This window comes from Daphnia pulicaria, chromosome 10, assembly GCF_021234035.1.
Source record: "Daphnia pulicaria isolate SC F1-1A chromosome 10, SC_F0-13Bv2, whole genome shotgun sequence".
Taxonomy (NCBI): Eukaryota; Metazoa; Arthropoda; class Branchiopoda; order Diplostraca; family Daphniidae; genus Daphnia; species Daphnia pulicaria.
In genome coordinates this window covers 4,794,568-4,812,389 of record NC_060922.1, presented here as the reverse complement: position 1 = coordinate 4,812,389, position 17,822 = coordinate 4,794,568, and the positions used below count along the sequence as shown (strand labels likewise).

At 43.9% G+C, this 17,822-nt stretch overlaps 1 protein-coding gene across 4 annotated transcripts in view; it reads left to right on the top strand.

The window, feature by feature from the left end:
- LOC124314592 (irregular chiasm C-roughest protein-like) overlaps positions 1 to 17,822 on the top strand; it is a 71,013-nt gene that overhangs the window by 47,528 nt on the left and 5,663 nt on the right. For 3 of the 4 annotated variants that reach the window (XM_046779791.1, XM_046779792.1, XM_046779793.1), the window contains 2 exons: positions 15,269 to 15,435; positions 15,556 to 15,818. In XM_046779791.1, the coding sequence (XP_046635747.1) occupies positions 15,269 to 15,435; positions 15,556 to 15,818 (430 nt within the window). Of the gene's footprint in view, positions 1 to 2,945; positions 3,418 to 15,268; positions 15,436 to 15,555; positions 15,819 to 17,822 lie in introns of those variants that run through there. The other variant, XM_046779794.1, reaches the window with a different exon arrangement.

Genomic DNA, 17,822 nt, shown 5'->3' with positions numbered 1-17,822 from the left:
CTCAATTTCGCCCACTGTGTTACACTAAAGATGTCGTGCTGCGTGTCCCGCGCTCCCGCAACTCTACGAAAGGAAACAAACAAACAAAATCAACATTACTTTCTTCTTTTTCGTCTTCTTTCATCGGCTTCCAAAGTCAACCCCACCAAAATAGCTTTGAATTCGATCGTTTCTGGTCAAGTCTTTTTTCACATTTCAGCGGTTCAACGATAGGGGCGAAAACAAAACCTCGAAAACAAAATTTTAGACACGTTTCACGCAGAGGAACTCCGGGTCCGGGTTTGGTGTCGTGTTTTGGCGTGGTAACTCATAATTGAAGAACAAAGTGGCGTCATTCAATAGTGAAAAAGAAAGTCGATTGATGTCAAAATTGCACGGAGGTGAAGGGGGGGGGGGGGGATGCCGGGATAAGGTACACGGGTACACCGCACGTGTGTGTGTCGTCGGGAGTGTTGCGTAACCGTGTGGGAGGGATTGAAAGTGTTTCCATTCGACATTGATCAATGTTTGTGTGGGTAGAGAGGTGCATGGGTTTTTGTGCGTAATGGTGTGTGTCTATTTGGGCTGAGCTTGCGGCTTACTCGATGGCGGTCTGGCCTTTTCATCGATATTTATCTTTCGCCTTCCGTCGACTCAATTGTCCTTTCTCTCCCCGGTGTTGAAATGAAGGCAACGTGCGGCGAACGACCCCCAAAAAGAAAAATTTTGGAATTTGCGTCATTATGGGTTTTACGGGGTTTTTATTGCTGTTTTTTTTTATTTTGTAAATGTCAATCGAAGGCTATGGGCGAATCCAAAAGAGAAAAGGGAAAGAGACAAATGTCTCCGGAAAATAAAGACATCATTTATTCTCTTCCACGATTCGTGATTTTGTCTTGAAGTGGAAGCACGAACGCTATCTCTCTCTTTCTCTCTCTTCTTTGCTCGACCGTCGCTACGAGTTTGTCTCTCTTTCATTCCCGTTTTATTTCTAAATAAATTTCGTTGCGCAATTCCATTTCCCCTTTTTCTCGTTGTTGTCTTGTTGTTGTTGTTTGTTTTTTTTCTTTTCCATTAAAACAAACTCAATCTATTCCACGATTTATTTCCGTCTAACGTTTCTTTTGTTCGTCAATATTATTATTATAACGGGGCGACGAGGAACGCGTGTGTTCGTCGTTTTTTTGTTGCAGGCTGATATTCTTTCATTCTTTTGTTATACTCTATCTGGAGAAAAGAAAAGAAAGCGAAAGCCTCTTGCATAGTCAGGCAGGATCTCCGGCCGCTTTTCGTGATATTATTCCAAGAGAGATGAAGAAAAAAAAAATGTTGCACAGATGCAGCACTACCGTTTTGCATTTCGGGCGACGATTTTTTCTTTTTTCAAGTCTGAATATAAAAAGAGAGAACTCGAATCTCCTGTTCATCTCGGCATAGTAGGAGTTTATATAAGTGTACTCGTGTCGGGAGGAGAAGAAGAAGAAAAAGAGAAAAGAGTTTCTCCTCTCTAGTGTGTATCTTTTTTTGGCGAGTCTTCCTCATCACGCTCGGCCAAGTTTTTGATTCGCTTATCTCGGGCAGCGCCTCGGACTGCGACCGGGCGCGTCTGGGCCCGGCCTGGCACCCAGGATGCCGGGATCACGCGCCACGGTCGACATCGTCGTTGACTCTCCTCTTCTTAATATTGTTTAACTATGCCACTCTCCTGCGTCTGTTCTCACTTTTCTGCGTGGAAAGAAACAAGATTTTTGAATATTTTAAGCATTTTTTTTTTCTAAATGTTCTTGAGATTTATCTCGAGAGTTAGCAGCAACTAAACTTTTGTTCGTATCGCAAGTCTTTGTTTCATTTTTGTTTCTTCCGAATTTTGTATTATTCAACGAAAAGGAAGGAAAATAGATATAAGTAGAGACAACCCTCTTAGCGAACCCAACTCTTGGTTTTTTTTTCTTCCCTCCTTTCCAGAAACGTTAATAATTAGACGAACACACACGTATTAGTCGAGGAGGAGACGGTTTATGCGTTGAACAATATGTGTGTGTGTATATGTTGTGTGGCTCTGGCCGTTTTCCTTCCATCCGCTTCCAATATTTGATTTCTTTTGACTGAGACTCTTATAGTGGTGGTGGTGCTTGTTGTTTAATTAGAACCCACCCCATCGGAATGAAGGAGAAAAAAAAACTTGATTCTGGTGGTGGCCGACTGTTTTACTATAATTTATTCTGTACACCACTTTCCCCCCTCCGTTTTTACAGATGAATTTTCAATTTCAAATAATTGTTGTTAGGGAGGAAAAGAGAAATTAAAAAAAGGGGTGCGCGCGCTATAGTTGGCCACTTTAGTTTTTTTTTTCTGTATTAAAAAAAAATCCCAAAATAGTTTATTTAGATGACTTGAGGTAGGAGTGAGTTAAGAAGCTTAAAGAGGAAGCTGAGATGGATTGTGACGGGGATTTAGCAGCCGCTGTATTTAAAATATTTCCCTTTTTTTTTGTCTTCTTCAGATTTGTGTGTATCACATGCGAAATAGATTAGCGTTCCCCCCTTTAACGCCGGCTGGGGGTCCAATCCATTTCCGAGTTTTAGAAGGAGAAGACGTTTTTACTCCTTTAGGAGCCTATGGGTCTCTTGCTGCTGGTCTCCTGTGCAGTGGTGGAAGAAGAAGAAGAATTTTATTTCTTCGTCCTACCACCACTTCGCACCATGTGTTTTGCCTTGTCTTGATAGTTTCCAACCCTCTGTCCTCTATTTCTCTCATTTGTCCGCGGGGAGAGAGGAAAAAGAAAAAGAAAAAAAGAAGGTGGAGCTATTGAGCCCCGTAGTACTGGGCTGCGTCGGACGCGTCGCGACCGGTCGAGACCCGCATAGGGCTTCACTTCTAAATAGTACCAGCCCCCATTTTTGGTAGTAGACCTTACCACTAGGGGTAAAGGAAGCAAGAACCGACCCAAGCCGACTCTCACCCGTCAGTCGTCTCCAAGACTTTGTCGGTGCTGCACGCGTTTCTTTTTCGCTCTCTCTCTGCTCTGCTCTCTCTCCTGGGATTTTTTTCTTTCTTTTTGGTTTCTCGTGTACGTGGTGGCGCAGGACTTTGTCGTATTTACATTCGAGCCTCTCGCCGACAACTTTTTCTGCAGTTTCAGTTTTCCTTCCAAAACTTTTGGATGTTTCGTTGAATTTCGCTTATCGAGTTTTGCTGTTTTCTTATTTCGCTTTGAAAACAACACAAGTTTTGATTTCAAACAAACATTGTGTGTCGCTGTGCTGTGGTTGTGTTTTCAAATGTGGCGCGTTTCATCTCCCGTTAAGGTGCGGGGACGATGTGACTAACATCCCGTGACGGATTGCGCTTGTGTTTTGTGTGTGTTATTTATGTGGATCCTATTACACACGACGGCATCATTTCCTCATCATTGACTCCTTGCCAATCGCTAAGAAGGTTAGAGCACAAACTTCTCTTTTTTTAAAGAAAATGTCTGATAACCCCTCGCTTCCTTTTAAGGGCTTTCCTCCTTGCAATTCTTCGGGTTTCTTTGATTATTTACAACCGGAGTTTTTGAAACGTGAGCCGTCTGCTCTAGCGTCTAGGCCAAGCACAACTCAAACTAAATGGTGTGTGGTGTATGAGATTCCGTTACCGGTTTAGTGATTTTTGTTGTTTTTTTTTTACTTCTCGGTGCCGTACGCAAACAGTTAGCTTTTGTAAACAGTGAAACACATCGCGTAACATTTGATGGCAATATTTTATTCTACAACATCCTTTAAAAAGCGTGACGACAGAAGCCGTTTGAAGGAAGAAGCTTGATTGGGGGGGGGGGGCTGCTGCCGGGCTTATTATAGCTAAACATGCCGAGCTCATAGCTTTTCGTTACATAATATAAGTCTGTTATTGTTGCCCCGTCGTTGTTGCCATTCGTTTTGTACTATATCTCCCATTCTGGCCTTCTCATACATGCTAGTTTTGCCCAGCGCTCCTTCAATGTGACACACTCCGCTCTTGTGTCTGTCTGCTTTCCCTTATTCATCCTTGTGTGTGCGCTCTCCTGTTATTCTTGAGTAGCAGATCCAATCCTCGTCCGCTTCTCCTCTATGGGCGATGGCACCTCTTCTCGCTCTCCCGTTCCCTCTCAGTTCCCTATTGTATCTCGCCTGCGTTGTCGACTTCCTCTCATAAGGGAAAAAGGAGGGGGGCGGAAGGAACTAAAGACAGAGAGAGAGGCTGTGCAAGGATGATGAAAAAGGATGTAAAAATTCACACTCGAACGAGCAAATAGGATCCGCTGTTGGAATGGGCCTTTTTTTTGTTGTTGTTGTTAAAGTTATACATTTGCATTCTTTCTTGTTTCGAGACTGCCAATGCGAGAAAAGTCAATTGGATTCGACTATAGAGCAAAAGCAAGGCCCGTGAATTTGTGCTTATCTATCAAGTCAGGCTGCGGGGCGCCGCCCTATTATTCGCGTTGAAGTGTTTCTGAATTTCCCAGAAATTGGAATCGATTCGCAGTTATAAAGTAGTTTGTAGTGTTACTGAAAAAAAAAAACTTTCCACCGGCTCATTGACGAACGACAATGTTGTTGTTGAAACTCTGAACCCCCCCTAATCAAAGTTGTTGCACGCTACTTGGTATGCATATTATTTTACATAGTTGCATGGTTTTGGAAGCACGCGAAATGTGCCTGCGCAAAAGTGCCGACCCACGAGCGAAAAGATGATTCGCTTCCAGTGCAGTCGAAAATGAGACTAAAACACGGACAACTTTTTCTCGGGATCCCCAAGTGCTGCTGGGGAGACTCATCCACCTGTGTGGGCGATCATACAGGCCCCCTTTTTTTTTCGTTCTCTCCTTTCGTTTACTTGACTTAGTGTCTTTGGTTTGAAAGTTGAGCTGCTCCTGCTGTTCCCTCAACAATCCCAAAGAAGCGCAAACAACCGCAGACGCTAACTCTCTCCGCTCAGGAAAAACAATACCAAAGTAGAAAAAAGAAGAAGAAGAAAAACAACAGACATAACAATAGCGTCATCAACGGGAAAAGGACTGACTAGAAGGAAGATTTTTGTTTTCCTTCTTCATCTGACTCGTTTCTTTTTCAGTCTCGGATGACTTTGACTTGGCGGCGGCTGCTGTTGCTCTTGTCTTCCTATTTTCCCTTGGCCGAATTTGCATACTGTATAGACTGCTGTTATTTTCCCCCTTGCGTGATTGTCAGTGTGTGTGTATATTTAAGCTCATTTCTCCTTTAAAGAAAAAATGTGGTAAATTTGATTCGAAACTTTCGCCGCGTTCCTACAGAGGAGTCGGATCGATCGTGACCGGTAAAAAGGAGAAGACGCCTATAGGTTTTATTTTTACCGTACCGTTTTCTCTTTGCGCTGCTGCTCTGCTGCTGCTTCTGCTGATGGCGTGTACCTGATTGGTAGGCGTTATATAGTGGCGCTCAGGCAAATGGTGGCCCACAAATTACCACCAGCAACTGAAGGCGATGGGTCGATTTATGATACGTAAATTTGACCAACTTCATTTGCTTCCTCCGCTTCTTTAGGAAAGAAAGGCCAAACAAATTATATTTAAAAAGAAGCTAGGCACCTTAAAAAAGAAAAAAAAAGTGTAGTATAGTAAATAGGGAGAAAAAGGTTAGCTCACTTTATGGTAACGAATGGACATCCCGGAAACCCATTAGATGGCCATCATCAGCATAGTAGTAACATACGCGGGAGGGGGGTAGAGGGGGGGTGATGAGTCGAAGGGGGGGAAAAAGTAAATCTAGGGTTTTTCATTTTATTATTTTATTTTTTAAGGTTTTTTTTTTGTCTGACCCTACTGGCACAGCCCACCAACGCCATTATATCGTTCACGCTGTTATTTCGAAAGATAAATATTAAACTATTGCGACCTTGGTGTGCCGAGAGTCCGTTCAATAGACAATTACTTTTCCCCTTACGGCACAGTCAACAAAACAACCGACTCAGCCAAAAGGCAACAGCAACAACAACAACAGACCTTCCGAAAAAGTGCTGCAACCAATGTCCGAAGAACTGAGGTAATTTAAAAGAAAAAGTTTCCTCCAATCCGCTTTGGCTCTATCCGAAACGACTTGCGGTCGAGTAATCTTGAAGAGGGAGAAAAAAAATGTTGAAAAGAATTTAAAAAAAAGAGGATTGAAGAGGAAAGGAGAAAAAAAAATATAATAAGCGAACAACAACAACAACAACCCCTAAAAACACACACACACACACACGGGGGGAAAAAACGTGAAATAAGAGAGAAAAGATTACCATTAGCTTGCGGCTGAATATGAACGAAAAGCGGCAGCAATCATTCCGTGCGCTCCCGTGTTGTGCACACGCCATTATTTTTACCTGTTTTATTAGTACACACGAGTACACGTTACGTGTATGCCCAGAGAGTTGCCTGATCAAAATAAAAAAAATTAAATAAAATAAAATAAGAAATGGGTTAACAAACAAACGGCTGGAACATCAAGACAGGACTGACAGGATATAACTATTAATGGAGTCGATTGTCCGGAAGTTTTATTTTATTTTTTTTACCATGTACTGTGGGTGCATTGGACAGCCAATTGAATAGAGAAGGATGCACAACCATCATTCTTTGTCGAGCTTTTAATACCCTCCCATTTGGTCGATTTTCTTGGCACTACAGCAGTCTGTTGTAGGTCGTCATCATTTTTATCAATCATTTATCAAATTCGCTTGAATTTCTTTCCTTTTCTTGTCATGTACTCTTGTCCGCTATCGTGTCTCCCGGCACTCGTATTTAAAAATGGAATGGCGCCGCGATTCGATCAAAAAAAAAATAGAGTAGGATGTTTTTTATTTCCAACCAGATTGTGTGTAGATTCCTTCGTCTGAATTGAAAAGATGTTTTTTTTTTCTTCTCTTCTTGCTTTCAATCCTTCTCTTCTGTACATCAATGTCGTTTACTTTGCTTTCTGGAAGGCTGTCACGGCTGCCGCAGTCGTTAGGTGTAGGGATCATTCGACAAATATGTCTGAGTCTAGAAAATGCACCGGGAAAAAAAGACACGGGGAGGAGACAAAACAACAACAGCCGGGGTTAAGAAGAAAGACGGGGGGAACGAGCTAATGTTTGTTTGACTGGAGCAGCTCGCATCAGTATTTCTCGCCCTCGGGTTATTTATTCTTTAATGTAGAGCGGGCTGAAGAAGAAGCTTCTTCTTCTCATTCTTCTTCTGTAAAGAAGAAGAAGTAAACACATATCTATACATATACACGCTTGGGCGTTCACGACGCGGTGCCGGAATGGAACAGCGGCGGCAGAGAGGAGGTTCCCATCGCCACTGATGAGGGAGAAAGAAAAGGGAATATCTTTACGAGTTACTTGGGAAACAGGGGCTGCTTCACAGATGCTGGCCAGAGGAAAAATATTGGGACTCTTCTTCTTTTCTTTTTCTTTTTTTCTTTCAGTCGTCTTTATTTTGTTTCTCTCCCCTTTCCGGTCAGATGCGTTTGACTGTCCAAGTAGGAAGTCAATGCTGGGTTCACACGGTTCAACAGAAATGAGAAAAGTTGGCGTTGAAAGGTTCCCAAAATAAGTTTTGATGACGTTGAGAGAGGTCATCGGCATCGGACGCATTCGATGATGGATTTCTGATGGCTATAGCATCGCAGGTGTCTCTGAACCAATACCCAAAGTCACGTCATTGACACCCCACAATAGTTCCCCAAGTATAGTTCATCATTCCAATTTAACGTGTCGTGTTTTTGGGTGTGTTTTTGAAGGAAACGATTCAAATCAATAATTGTTTTTTTCTTTGTTCTTCTTGTCTTTACGACTCGATATAATTGATGGGACCCGCCCAGAATTGATGAATCGCGTTTCGTGTCGTGACAACACCTGTGAAGAGCGCATTTGGTTGATTGAAGAGCGGCATGTCAGGTCTACTTATTTCTATCAATCTTGTAATTGAATATTTCGCCTTACAGCGGGTAGAGTACGATGGGAGCTTCACTTTGGAGGTGAAAAAAATATGCAGCCACTCTGTTTTTTTGAAGGGGTGACAGACACTTGGGTATGACACAAATAACAAGAAAAGACGAATTCGGGTTTTTTGGGTACCTTCATTATTGTTATGTATGCAGCGATGGAAGTGTCACTGCTGCTTTCTAAGAGTGCTGGGCCATTAAAAAGAAGAGGTATAGCCTATATAAGCCGGTCATCGTTCTTCAATGTCATCTCGTGCCAAAAAAACGCCAGGGAATACGGCACACGCAGTCGATTATTCGATTCTTTTAGCCTCACTTTGTTTTGTCTCCTTCCTCGTGTGTTTTGTGCCACTTTGCTTAATTGCATCCAAGCTTGGAACCATTTGGAGAGGCTGTCATTTCTCGAGTCTGTCCCTTTTTTTCTTTTTGTTTGTCTGTTTCTTTTCACACAGAAATGCCACCCAAAAAATTGGGGTTAATAGTATGTATAAACATACGCCATCTCGTTGTTTTATATTTCACATACTCGTCGGCCATCTGATGTGTGTCCTGCGATGACTGAGAGTCCACTCTATATGTAGAAAACTTGCAGCAGCATGCGGGCCTTGGAATAAAGTCTATTTCTCGTTCGTGAATTTATTGACCAAGTGGGTCTAACTGGACAAACTGACCGTATAACGCCCACCACCAGCTCTCTCTCTCTTTCATCCTATACATCTCTTTTTTTCTTTTTAACCTCATCACTCTGTTTATATCCTTTGTATGGTTACGACTGGCCATATATGTCTACTGATAATGGCTGGAGCTTGACAAAGTTCTCCTTACTTGAATGAATAATCCTCTTTTTTTTTGGCCAGGAGATCTGTTATATAAGACGACTTGTAGTGTCTTTTGGTTCAAGAGGCTCGACCTCCTTGGCTGTCCTCGTTCTTTTTTTTATTTCCCTCAGATGTGTCCTTTTTTTTCTCTCCCCTTCCTTTTATATTTACTATCTTTCACGATGAATTACACGCGTGTGTTTTCAAAGATATGTGATATTGCTCCGTCAGGAAATTCATGCTGCATGGAATCCCTTGTTCCGGTAGCTCGGCGACGTTTGTGAGCAACTTTCGGTGCGTACCACTACCGTGTGGAGAGGGTTGTGCAACTCCTTGTCGCCACCCCCCTCCCTTCCTTTTCTTTTTCGTATTATTTATTTTCGGATGGGTAAATACTGTCACTGATCGATTTCTGGCTAGAAATAGTGCAGGGGGTACCCCTTGAGAGGGAAACTCAACTTCAATAACTGAATAGAAACACGACGGAAAAGTGGGAACTGGTAGTCGTGTTTGATGCTGGGAGTTTGAAGGGTGGAAAACGAGACGATAGAAAGGCGTGGTCGTGCTTTTTTTGATTTATTTTTTGAAGGTTCTCCGAACTTTTCGATTCTTTGCGTGTGAAGAAGCGCAGAGGCAACAACATTGAATGGGTGGAAGAAGCAGGTCAAAAGGCGGATGACAAAGAAGCGGCTACACCGTCGTTGGATGCACATCAGTCCTTTTTTTTTTCTTCTAACGGAGCGAAATCGAGAAGAAGAAGAAGAAGTTGAATCGAGTCAAAGAAAGAAGCTATCCCATATCACGGTCAGTTTGCCTTTCGATACGGTCCTGTGCTCGTTTCAGCCTTTCATTGGTGTCGCCACCGACGTAATTCATCGACGAGGGGGGAGAAAGCGGGTATGCAGTGAGAGATGGGCAGAATGACGAGAAACCCCCTGAAGAACCCCGACAACATTCAAGATGGTCTGGACAGTATAAAAGCCGACGATGGTAGAAAGAACATTCGTCTCTTTTGGAAGGAAAAAAAGGCAGGCGGTACTTTTTTTTTCTCGTCACTAAACAAAACCGAATAAATGTCTTTTCACTAAAGTTAATGGGGGAGGTAAAGATCGGACTCTAAAAAACAGCAGCCGACTTTAAAATCGGGAGTGTGCGTGAAGCATTCGGCCGTATTCTGGCGTATGTAGACGATTTCCTTGTGTGGAGCAAACACAACAGTTATTGAAATTTATTGAACTTCAACATTTCTGGGTTTTTTTCTTCTGTGGAACGTGTTCGCTTCGTTTACTTATATTTTTTGGGGGGGAAAGCGGCCGACCAATCCGGAGGTCCGCGGTGCGCCTTATATTCGCTGTCATCGCCAGTCGGGAGCCAACGCGGCGTAACCCGGTCGACTTGGGACCTGTACGAGGGCCTAAAGATATTGTATTGAATCATTTCACCCTCTAGTGCACCCCAACAGACGCCCTACATTTTTTTTCTTTTTTTGCTTTCTGGGTTTCCTATAATTGCTTTACCGTCCGGTCCTGAGAGGCCACAGAGGTCTAGTCTCTTGCCTATAAATAGAGTTGAAATAGAGAAGCTGTTTTCTTCTCTTTCTCCTAGCTCTTTTGTTGTACTTTGTCTGCACAGAAATGCAGTAACAAAAAATATAAAAAAAAGAAAGACGAAAAAAAAAGGATTGCAGTTTGTTGCGGCAACTGGCGCAACAGAGGGAAATGAGAACACGGACGACAAACAATTCATTGATCCCGTAGTACCTGACATCTTTTGACTCGGTTCCTTTTTTTTTAAATTTATTTTCGTCCGCTTTCTTGTTTTACTGACGTAGCCGACTGTTGCGGACGTCTTTCTTTTTCTTTTTTTGGCCATAGCAAAGAAAACAGGAATCTACCGTAAAGTTTACTGACAAATAAGAGAACGGCGTTTTTTTTTAATTCTTCTTCTAAACAATAAAAGACGAAAAGGTACAGTCGGCACAGTGCCGTTAGATTTGACACCCGCCGGAACCTCAGCCATTTACGACCAATGGACTAATATTGATCCACCGCGTAGTTTGAATAGCATCCGAGATTGAGTAAAATGGAAGGTCATTATCCCTCAGGATCTTACCAACCGACGTTAGTTGGTAATATCGTCTAGCCGATGGTTTTCTGCGAATAGAAAATCGATATCCGCTAGTCAAGAGGGACATCGAGTCGGTCGTCATGTGTTTCTCGGGCCTGTCACTCTTGTCTGTGCTACCTCCTTGATGGCGGCGAGTTTTCTATCAAAGAGATAGAAAACGGGGAGAGAGAGTGCACATATAGATGATTCTATAGAATGACACAGAGACCAGCACCACGTCCGTGTGCTGTAGGCGTCCTCGTCGAATGCATCTCCAGCGGATGTAATCGAAATGGACCTCCGGTGGGTTCCCCCCCCCCTCTACCCGGCACACTCGTCCATCTTTCATGTGTCTATTCAGCATGTACGTTTGTTGACGGACACTCACGGATTCAGAGACAGCAGCAGCAGCGACCGGCCCCATCATCTCTTTTGTGTGAATTGTTAATGATAGCGAACGCATGTTGTTTTGTTCCCTATGTTGGAAGAAAAAAGGGTTCACTCTCTCATCCTGCTGCACGGAGATTGTATAAAAGATTCTTCTCTCACGACGGAAAAAAGGGCCACGTGTGTGTGTGTATTGTCAGTTCCTTCAGAGAGAGAGAGAGCCGCGCATATGCGTAAAAAGGTCTGCTCGTTTTTACTTTTCTCCCGTTGGAGGGACCGAAAGGAACCCTTGCTCTCTTCTTTCACTGGATACCCAACACCTCGAGCTCGGTTTATTATAGAAGGCGAGTGAAGATAATCATCATTCTTTATATTTCTTCGTCAAAGCTTATTTGGATTTGTTCTTTCCCACCCAGCAGTCAACCAGCCACCCTTGCAACAACACACTCTAGAAGGAAAACTCGATTTCTTCTTGTCTGCAGAGAGAGAGAGACCCCCTCAGCAGAGCTGGGGAAAGAAGAGAGGCACCAGCGTTTCTCCTATTTCGTAAGGCGATCCTAGTCAGATCCCCCCCCCTCTCTCTCTCTCTCTGCTTGCCTTATAGTGGTAAGAAGAACGAGAAGAAAGAGCCCACAGGGTCGTTTACCCTTTCTTACTCTTGAGTGAGTGAGTGTGTGGTACCCCTCGTCTTTTACCAGCCTCTGCCTTTTTTTATTTTATTCTCTCGGAGAAAAAGAGTCGCGGGAACCCCTTCGATATTACGTGACAAATGGGCAACACATGGAGTCTTGTGTTTTCCTTCTTGACTTGTCTTTTTCTATATACTCATATTCTTCCTGGCTCTCTTTCACTTTCCCCATTTTTGCTAATGTAAAACGAAGACTCTCCTTAATGTCTTTTGGGCTTTGTGTACGAGTCCGCCGCTCGCTCAAGAAAAAGACGGGGGGCGCATCACAAGGATCATCCATGTGTAAAATGAAGCAGAGCTTTTTGTGACATCAATGTTCGACACGTTTGGCAAAGACGCCGAATTTTTCTTCTTGTTTTCTGCGCAAGATTTTCTGCGCAAAATTTTGATGCGGCGGATGAACAGGTTCTTTCTCTCCTCAAGGATTTGTTTGTATTCACTTTGGTTCGACCATTGTCTTGTAAGGAGTTTTTCATAGGCTCTTTGCGCCCCCATCAAGTCATCAAATCCAAAGTACATGGTACACACAGTCACACACATGGATTCTATAAAAACTCTCGTCTCCGATTTCTCTCTTAAACATCTTTTTCACTCTCGACTTTGAGTCTCGACATCTTCCGGTCGTTAAGTAAGAAGGCTCTTGTTCTTCATGAAAAGAAAAAAGAAAGTTCAAGTTGCAAAGTTTTTGGGTGGTAAAAGTTCCATTTTTCTTTTCCCCGTTTGTTTTTGCTAAAACATTTCAATGGAAAATCTGTTCTGCAAACATTTAACATTTCTGTTTTGCTTCGATTGTTTAAAAGCCAGCTGGGAATATTGAAGGCGAAAGGAAACAAACTTTGTGTCGTCGATGATGTTTATCTTATCGAGTTCCGTAGTATATAATGCCTCTTGGTCCAGTCTTTTGTTGTTTCCTTTGGCCACGCCCAGTGCCTGCCAAGTGAAATACATCAAAATCCAGCACAGAAATCCATAGGTTGGCAGTTCAAGGAATTGGAATAAACTATGCTCTTGTCGGATCTTTTGCTCTGCATCTTTTTCTTGTGATGTAGCGTTGTTCTCTCTTTTTTTTCGAGTGTCGTGCTGCGTCGAAAACAATAAGCAACGTCGAGTTGAAATCTTGAGGATATTTCATCATCATTTGGATTGAGCGATGCTCACGGCGGCAACATCCAAAGTAAATGGACGAACAATAAAACAAAAGGAAACGTGGCAGAGAGGAAATTGTCGAATTATGAAGTTTCCATATTTCACCCAATGATATAGGTGGTAAAAGAGAGTGAAAGAGCTTTTCTTCTTCTTCTTCCTCTATGCCGCCTTTTATATCGAGTGCGGGTGTGTGCTGGATGATGTTTTTTCTCCGGGTCTTTGTCTCTCTCTCTCTCTCTCGTCGCTGGATTTTTCCCCGTCGGTCTCTCCCGTTTTCTGTGCGTTCGCATCTTGGCGTTTTGGACTGGAAGCAGGCGATGTCTCTGGAGGAGGTTTGCTTTCGCATCAAGGGGGTAGGACGACGGGGTTTTCAAGTGAGAGTTGAATCTCTCCTCCCTACTACCCCATGTTGTTTCTATCTTGATCTCGATGCTAGCGGAAATTGGGTGTCTAGCCAACTGGAAACGCACAGTATACTACACACAGAAAGAAAGTCTCTTAGTAGAGCCAACGTGTATACGGCGGGATAAAGGGCGAGGGAGTTCGCGCGTGCTGCTTTGCCCGCTCGTGCCCTCTCGGACTCGGCCTTCCTCTCTTTTCTTGGACGGCTTATGTAACGACCCGGCCATTATTCGTCCGTTTCAGACCGTCTTTCTGCCTACTACTACTACTACTGGAAAGCCTCATTTTCGTCATCATAATACGAGGGGGGGGGGGATGACGTCTGCTAACGAAACCCACCCACGTCTTGTGATACCGACATCAATATCTGCGCAACAATGACTTATTGTTTGGCCTCCTTTTATCTGTTGGCTTCCCGCTTTCTTGGGGCTGCGGCGGCGGCGGTTTTCTTTTCTGCTGGAAAAATCACGCAAAGGAATCTGTAAAGGATTGAACAACACAAACAGAGACATTTCGGCGAGAGATGGTTGTGAAACTCCTGTATGTATGCATTTGTTTGTTTTGTTGTTACTTTTTGTTTGGTTTTTTTCTATTTTTCCGCCCTCTCTCGGGGATGAGGATCGTATGTGCGCGGCAGTCGCATGCAATTTGATTTCCAACGAAAATGGAATTGTTTGGAGACGTGCGAGCTTTGGCAGACGCATTTGCTATAGGGATTTTCGAAGGATCGAAAAGTGGAGTGTGTGTGTGCGGTGTTTCAAAGAACCGAGACACACAACATGCTTATGTGTTTTCACAGAGGGAGGAGGCTAAAAACGTGTGTGTGTGTCGAGTCAATCCGCTGCTACTGTTTGACATCGATTCACTCACGCCGTCTCTTTCTTTCTCCTGGTTTTTTATTTTTATATCCGCACCATTCCATCCATCTCTCCACTCGTTGTGTCTGAGTGTTTTCCGTGTGTACATTGCGTGCAAAAGGCGAGAAAACGTGCGGCTTCAGACTCGGTCGGAAACCGGCACTCTTTGAAGAAAAATCCATTGCACTGCGCACACACACTGTCCTCCTCCTCCTGCCGGCAAGGCAAATTCTTTTTAGATATTTTCGCCGACTGTATATGTTCAACGCAAATACAGTGAATCCGACATTATATTCACTCTTGTCGTCATCTTTTGAGACTCACTCGATGGGGCTTTTTTATGTTCGGATTTCTTCTTCTTCTTCGCCGTGTGTATCAAAGTTGTCAACTGTGTTGTAGCTTTCGCTCTCCTATTTTACGACTTTTTTTCCCCATTCTTATCTGTCAACTCTGGAATGAAGGAATAACCCATTGCTGCACTCACGACTTGACCGCCTTTTTTTTCTTTGACACACGCAGCCGAGTGTCCAATGCAGATGTATAAGCGTCCGTTGACGACGTACGACCTCGTTTTAAATAAAGAAATTTCATCATAGTGTACCACCCCCATCATCTGTGGGGACTCGTTTGCTATTCGAGATATTGTCACGCTCTCCCTGGCACTCACGAAGTGCATGTTATTCCTTGTGTCGTTTCTCCCACCCTGTGTCTCCATCAGATTCCTGGAGCACATTCGAAGATGGAAAAAAAGAAAGAAATGAGAGAAATGATTAATTATGCAAGACAAACTATTTTCAACTCGTGTGCGCGCATGAAATATTCTGAATAATTCATCTTGACTTTGTGTCTGGACGACAGATACGCTTTTGTTGTACCTTAACTTTATGATGCTCATGTGTTTCTTTATTCTTGTATTTTCAGATCGATTCCATAAACATTGCCTACAGTTATTACCAGAGACCAGAGATGAGCAACCGCAACATTTTTGAAGCATCCAGTAATTACAGCGCCATGCATCATAACAACAAACGATTCAGACAATCGTCGTCTCCGGCGGATAACAGACGACGGGATTCACATTTGTTCAGGTAAACAAAAATTAATGACTATTTTCTCTTTTTATAGTTCAAACGATAAAATGAAACCCAAAAAGGAATGCCAACTTAATGAATTAACCACAATTTCGTGACTCTTATCGACCTTGACAGGTGGTCGCTCGTGGTTTTGGCTTTCGTTTGCTCCGTGGGCGGCTCGAACGGCCAAGCCAACGGCCAATCGTTGCGACAAGTGCAGAGATTCGAACGCGAACCTGAAGACCAGACGGCCGTCGTCGGTGAAACTGTGGTCATGGCCTGTCGTGTCCTTAATAAGGGTGGCGTGCTTCAGTGGACCAAGGACGATTTCGGTCTAGGCAGCGACCGCAACCTGAGCGGATTCGAACGATACAGCATGATTGGCACCGAAGACGAAGGTGAGCTTCGACGCTGTTTTAATTTTTATAACTCTTGGCATCTTTTTTAAGGTTTGATGCCGAGCTCTTAATGTTCTCCTCATTTTCACTCTCAAGGAGGAGGACTAACTTGGTCCTTGAACGCAATGGCCTCCTCTCCTCGTCCATTTCTCGTTATATGCCATTCGTTGACTGCCGTTATTATCCAAAGTCGTTTTCTTTCACCTTTTCATTCTCTCTCAGCAGACTGCCCCCTTACTCTCTCTCTCTCTCTCTCTTGTCTCAAGTTTTTGCCCCGTACTAATTGGTAGTTTCATTACGAGACGCGGGGAAATCGAAGGAGCGTCTGGCAAAAGATCTCTCTACACACTCCATCCGCGTGCGTCTCTTTCACTTCTTCTCGACGTCCATCTTGGCTTTCCTCTTTCTCGCTCTGGCTCGCTATTTGACTGTGCTGACGTCTCCGGCTGTACCCATTCCGGAGGGATATTTGCTCCCCCCCCTCCTTCTCGTTCCACCCCCCGATGTTTCACGATGTGCCAGAATTTAGGAGCTAGATGGAAATGGACGAGTCTAGGTTGGAAGAGGAAGGAAGGAAAATGCCTAGTCCTAATCCCCCCTCCGAAGAGGAGCACCGATTGTTAGAAACACCCTCTTCTCTCTCTCTCTCTCTCGCTCGCTCTCGCTCGCTCTGTGTGTCTATTTCCTCTCGTCTTACTATTCCGGATGCCTAGTTGCGTTCAACGTGGATGCGATGGTGGCAATCACTGATAGGGTTTAAGAACGGTTTGTCGCTTAGCTCCAACACTCTCCCTTATCCCCTCCCCCCCCCTTATATAAGGTAGTAGGCAGTAGGAACATCCTTGTCAACAGTAGGCCCTTTAGACTCTTTGATTTTGCTCTGGCGAGTTGGGACCACTCTGGGGTCATAACTTTGGTGGAAGCGAGAGGGGGGGTTTCGAGTATAGACGCCACCAGAGATTGTGTGTCTCCATTTTGGTTAGGTCCCACTCGCCTAGTCGTTTTGATTTCAAAACCATATCCGCAGGATCTGGTGTGCACTTGGATCGCTGGATCTCCATAGACGGTGAATTATCGCCGTCCGTCCGCTTGGCGCCGAGAAACACGCCAGAGATGACGGAGATTTTTCTAAAAGGGGATCTATCGGGGTACTTCTCTGCGAATGGTTTGCCATCTGGTCAAGAGAGTCACGATATATATCCATCACAGATTCATTAGTAGTAGATCCGGTGCATATCGAATCTCGCATCTCTCCGGGAAAACCACTGAGATGGTGAAAACGGAAGAAGGAAGAAAAAAAAGAAGGAAACGACTAAAAAATGAGTGGCCTAGGAAGATCTGACGAAGATGTTCGGCTGAATAATGATGAGTGAAGCCTTTGTCGATGAAGGTCCCGGGATGAATAATTACCTTGTTTGTCCTCTCTGCTCCTCTTTCTCGCTCTCTCTCTATCCATTCGAATGAACATTGAGGCTTTCATCGACTCCTCTGCAGAGTTTTCTCTAGCGACTCTCCCTTGTCTTTCTGTCTCTCGCCTCCTTCAATCAATTGCACTGTCTATGCGCGTCGAGAGGATCCAGCAGTTGTGAATCAATAATGTCATTAATTAAAAAACCTGATCCTCTCCTCTCCTCCCAGCGGGAGGGATGACAAATATAGACGCGGTCGGTCTTCACTTTCGGTCCCCTTCGATTGTTATGTAAACTGACACCTGCGACGTCAGCGTTCGTTTAATCGATGGCGCGCAAGTTTTGCGGTGATGATTAAATGGACCACCATAAAAAGGGACTTGCATTAGCGTAACGTGTGCTATCGGGATATCGACTGGCAAAATTTCGTTGGGCTACCCACGTTCACCGGCATCATTCAACGTTCCCTTGACTTCCGGTGTTATGTTTCCCTTTATTAGTGAATAGACACGCTAGACAAATGACGTTGTTATATGGTTAATTAGCAGGCGGATAGGTACATATAGCGGCAGATGGGATCTCCAGTCAACATCAC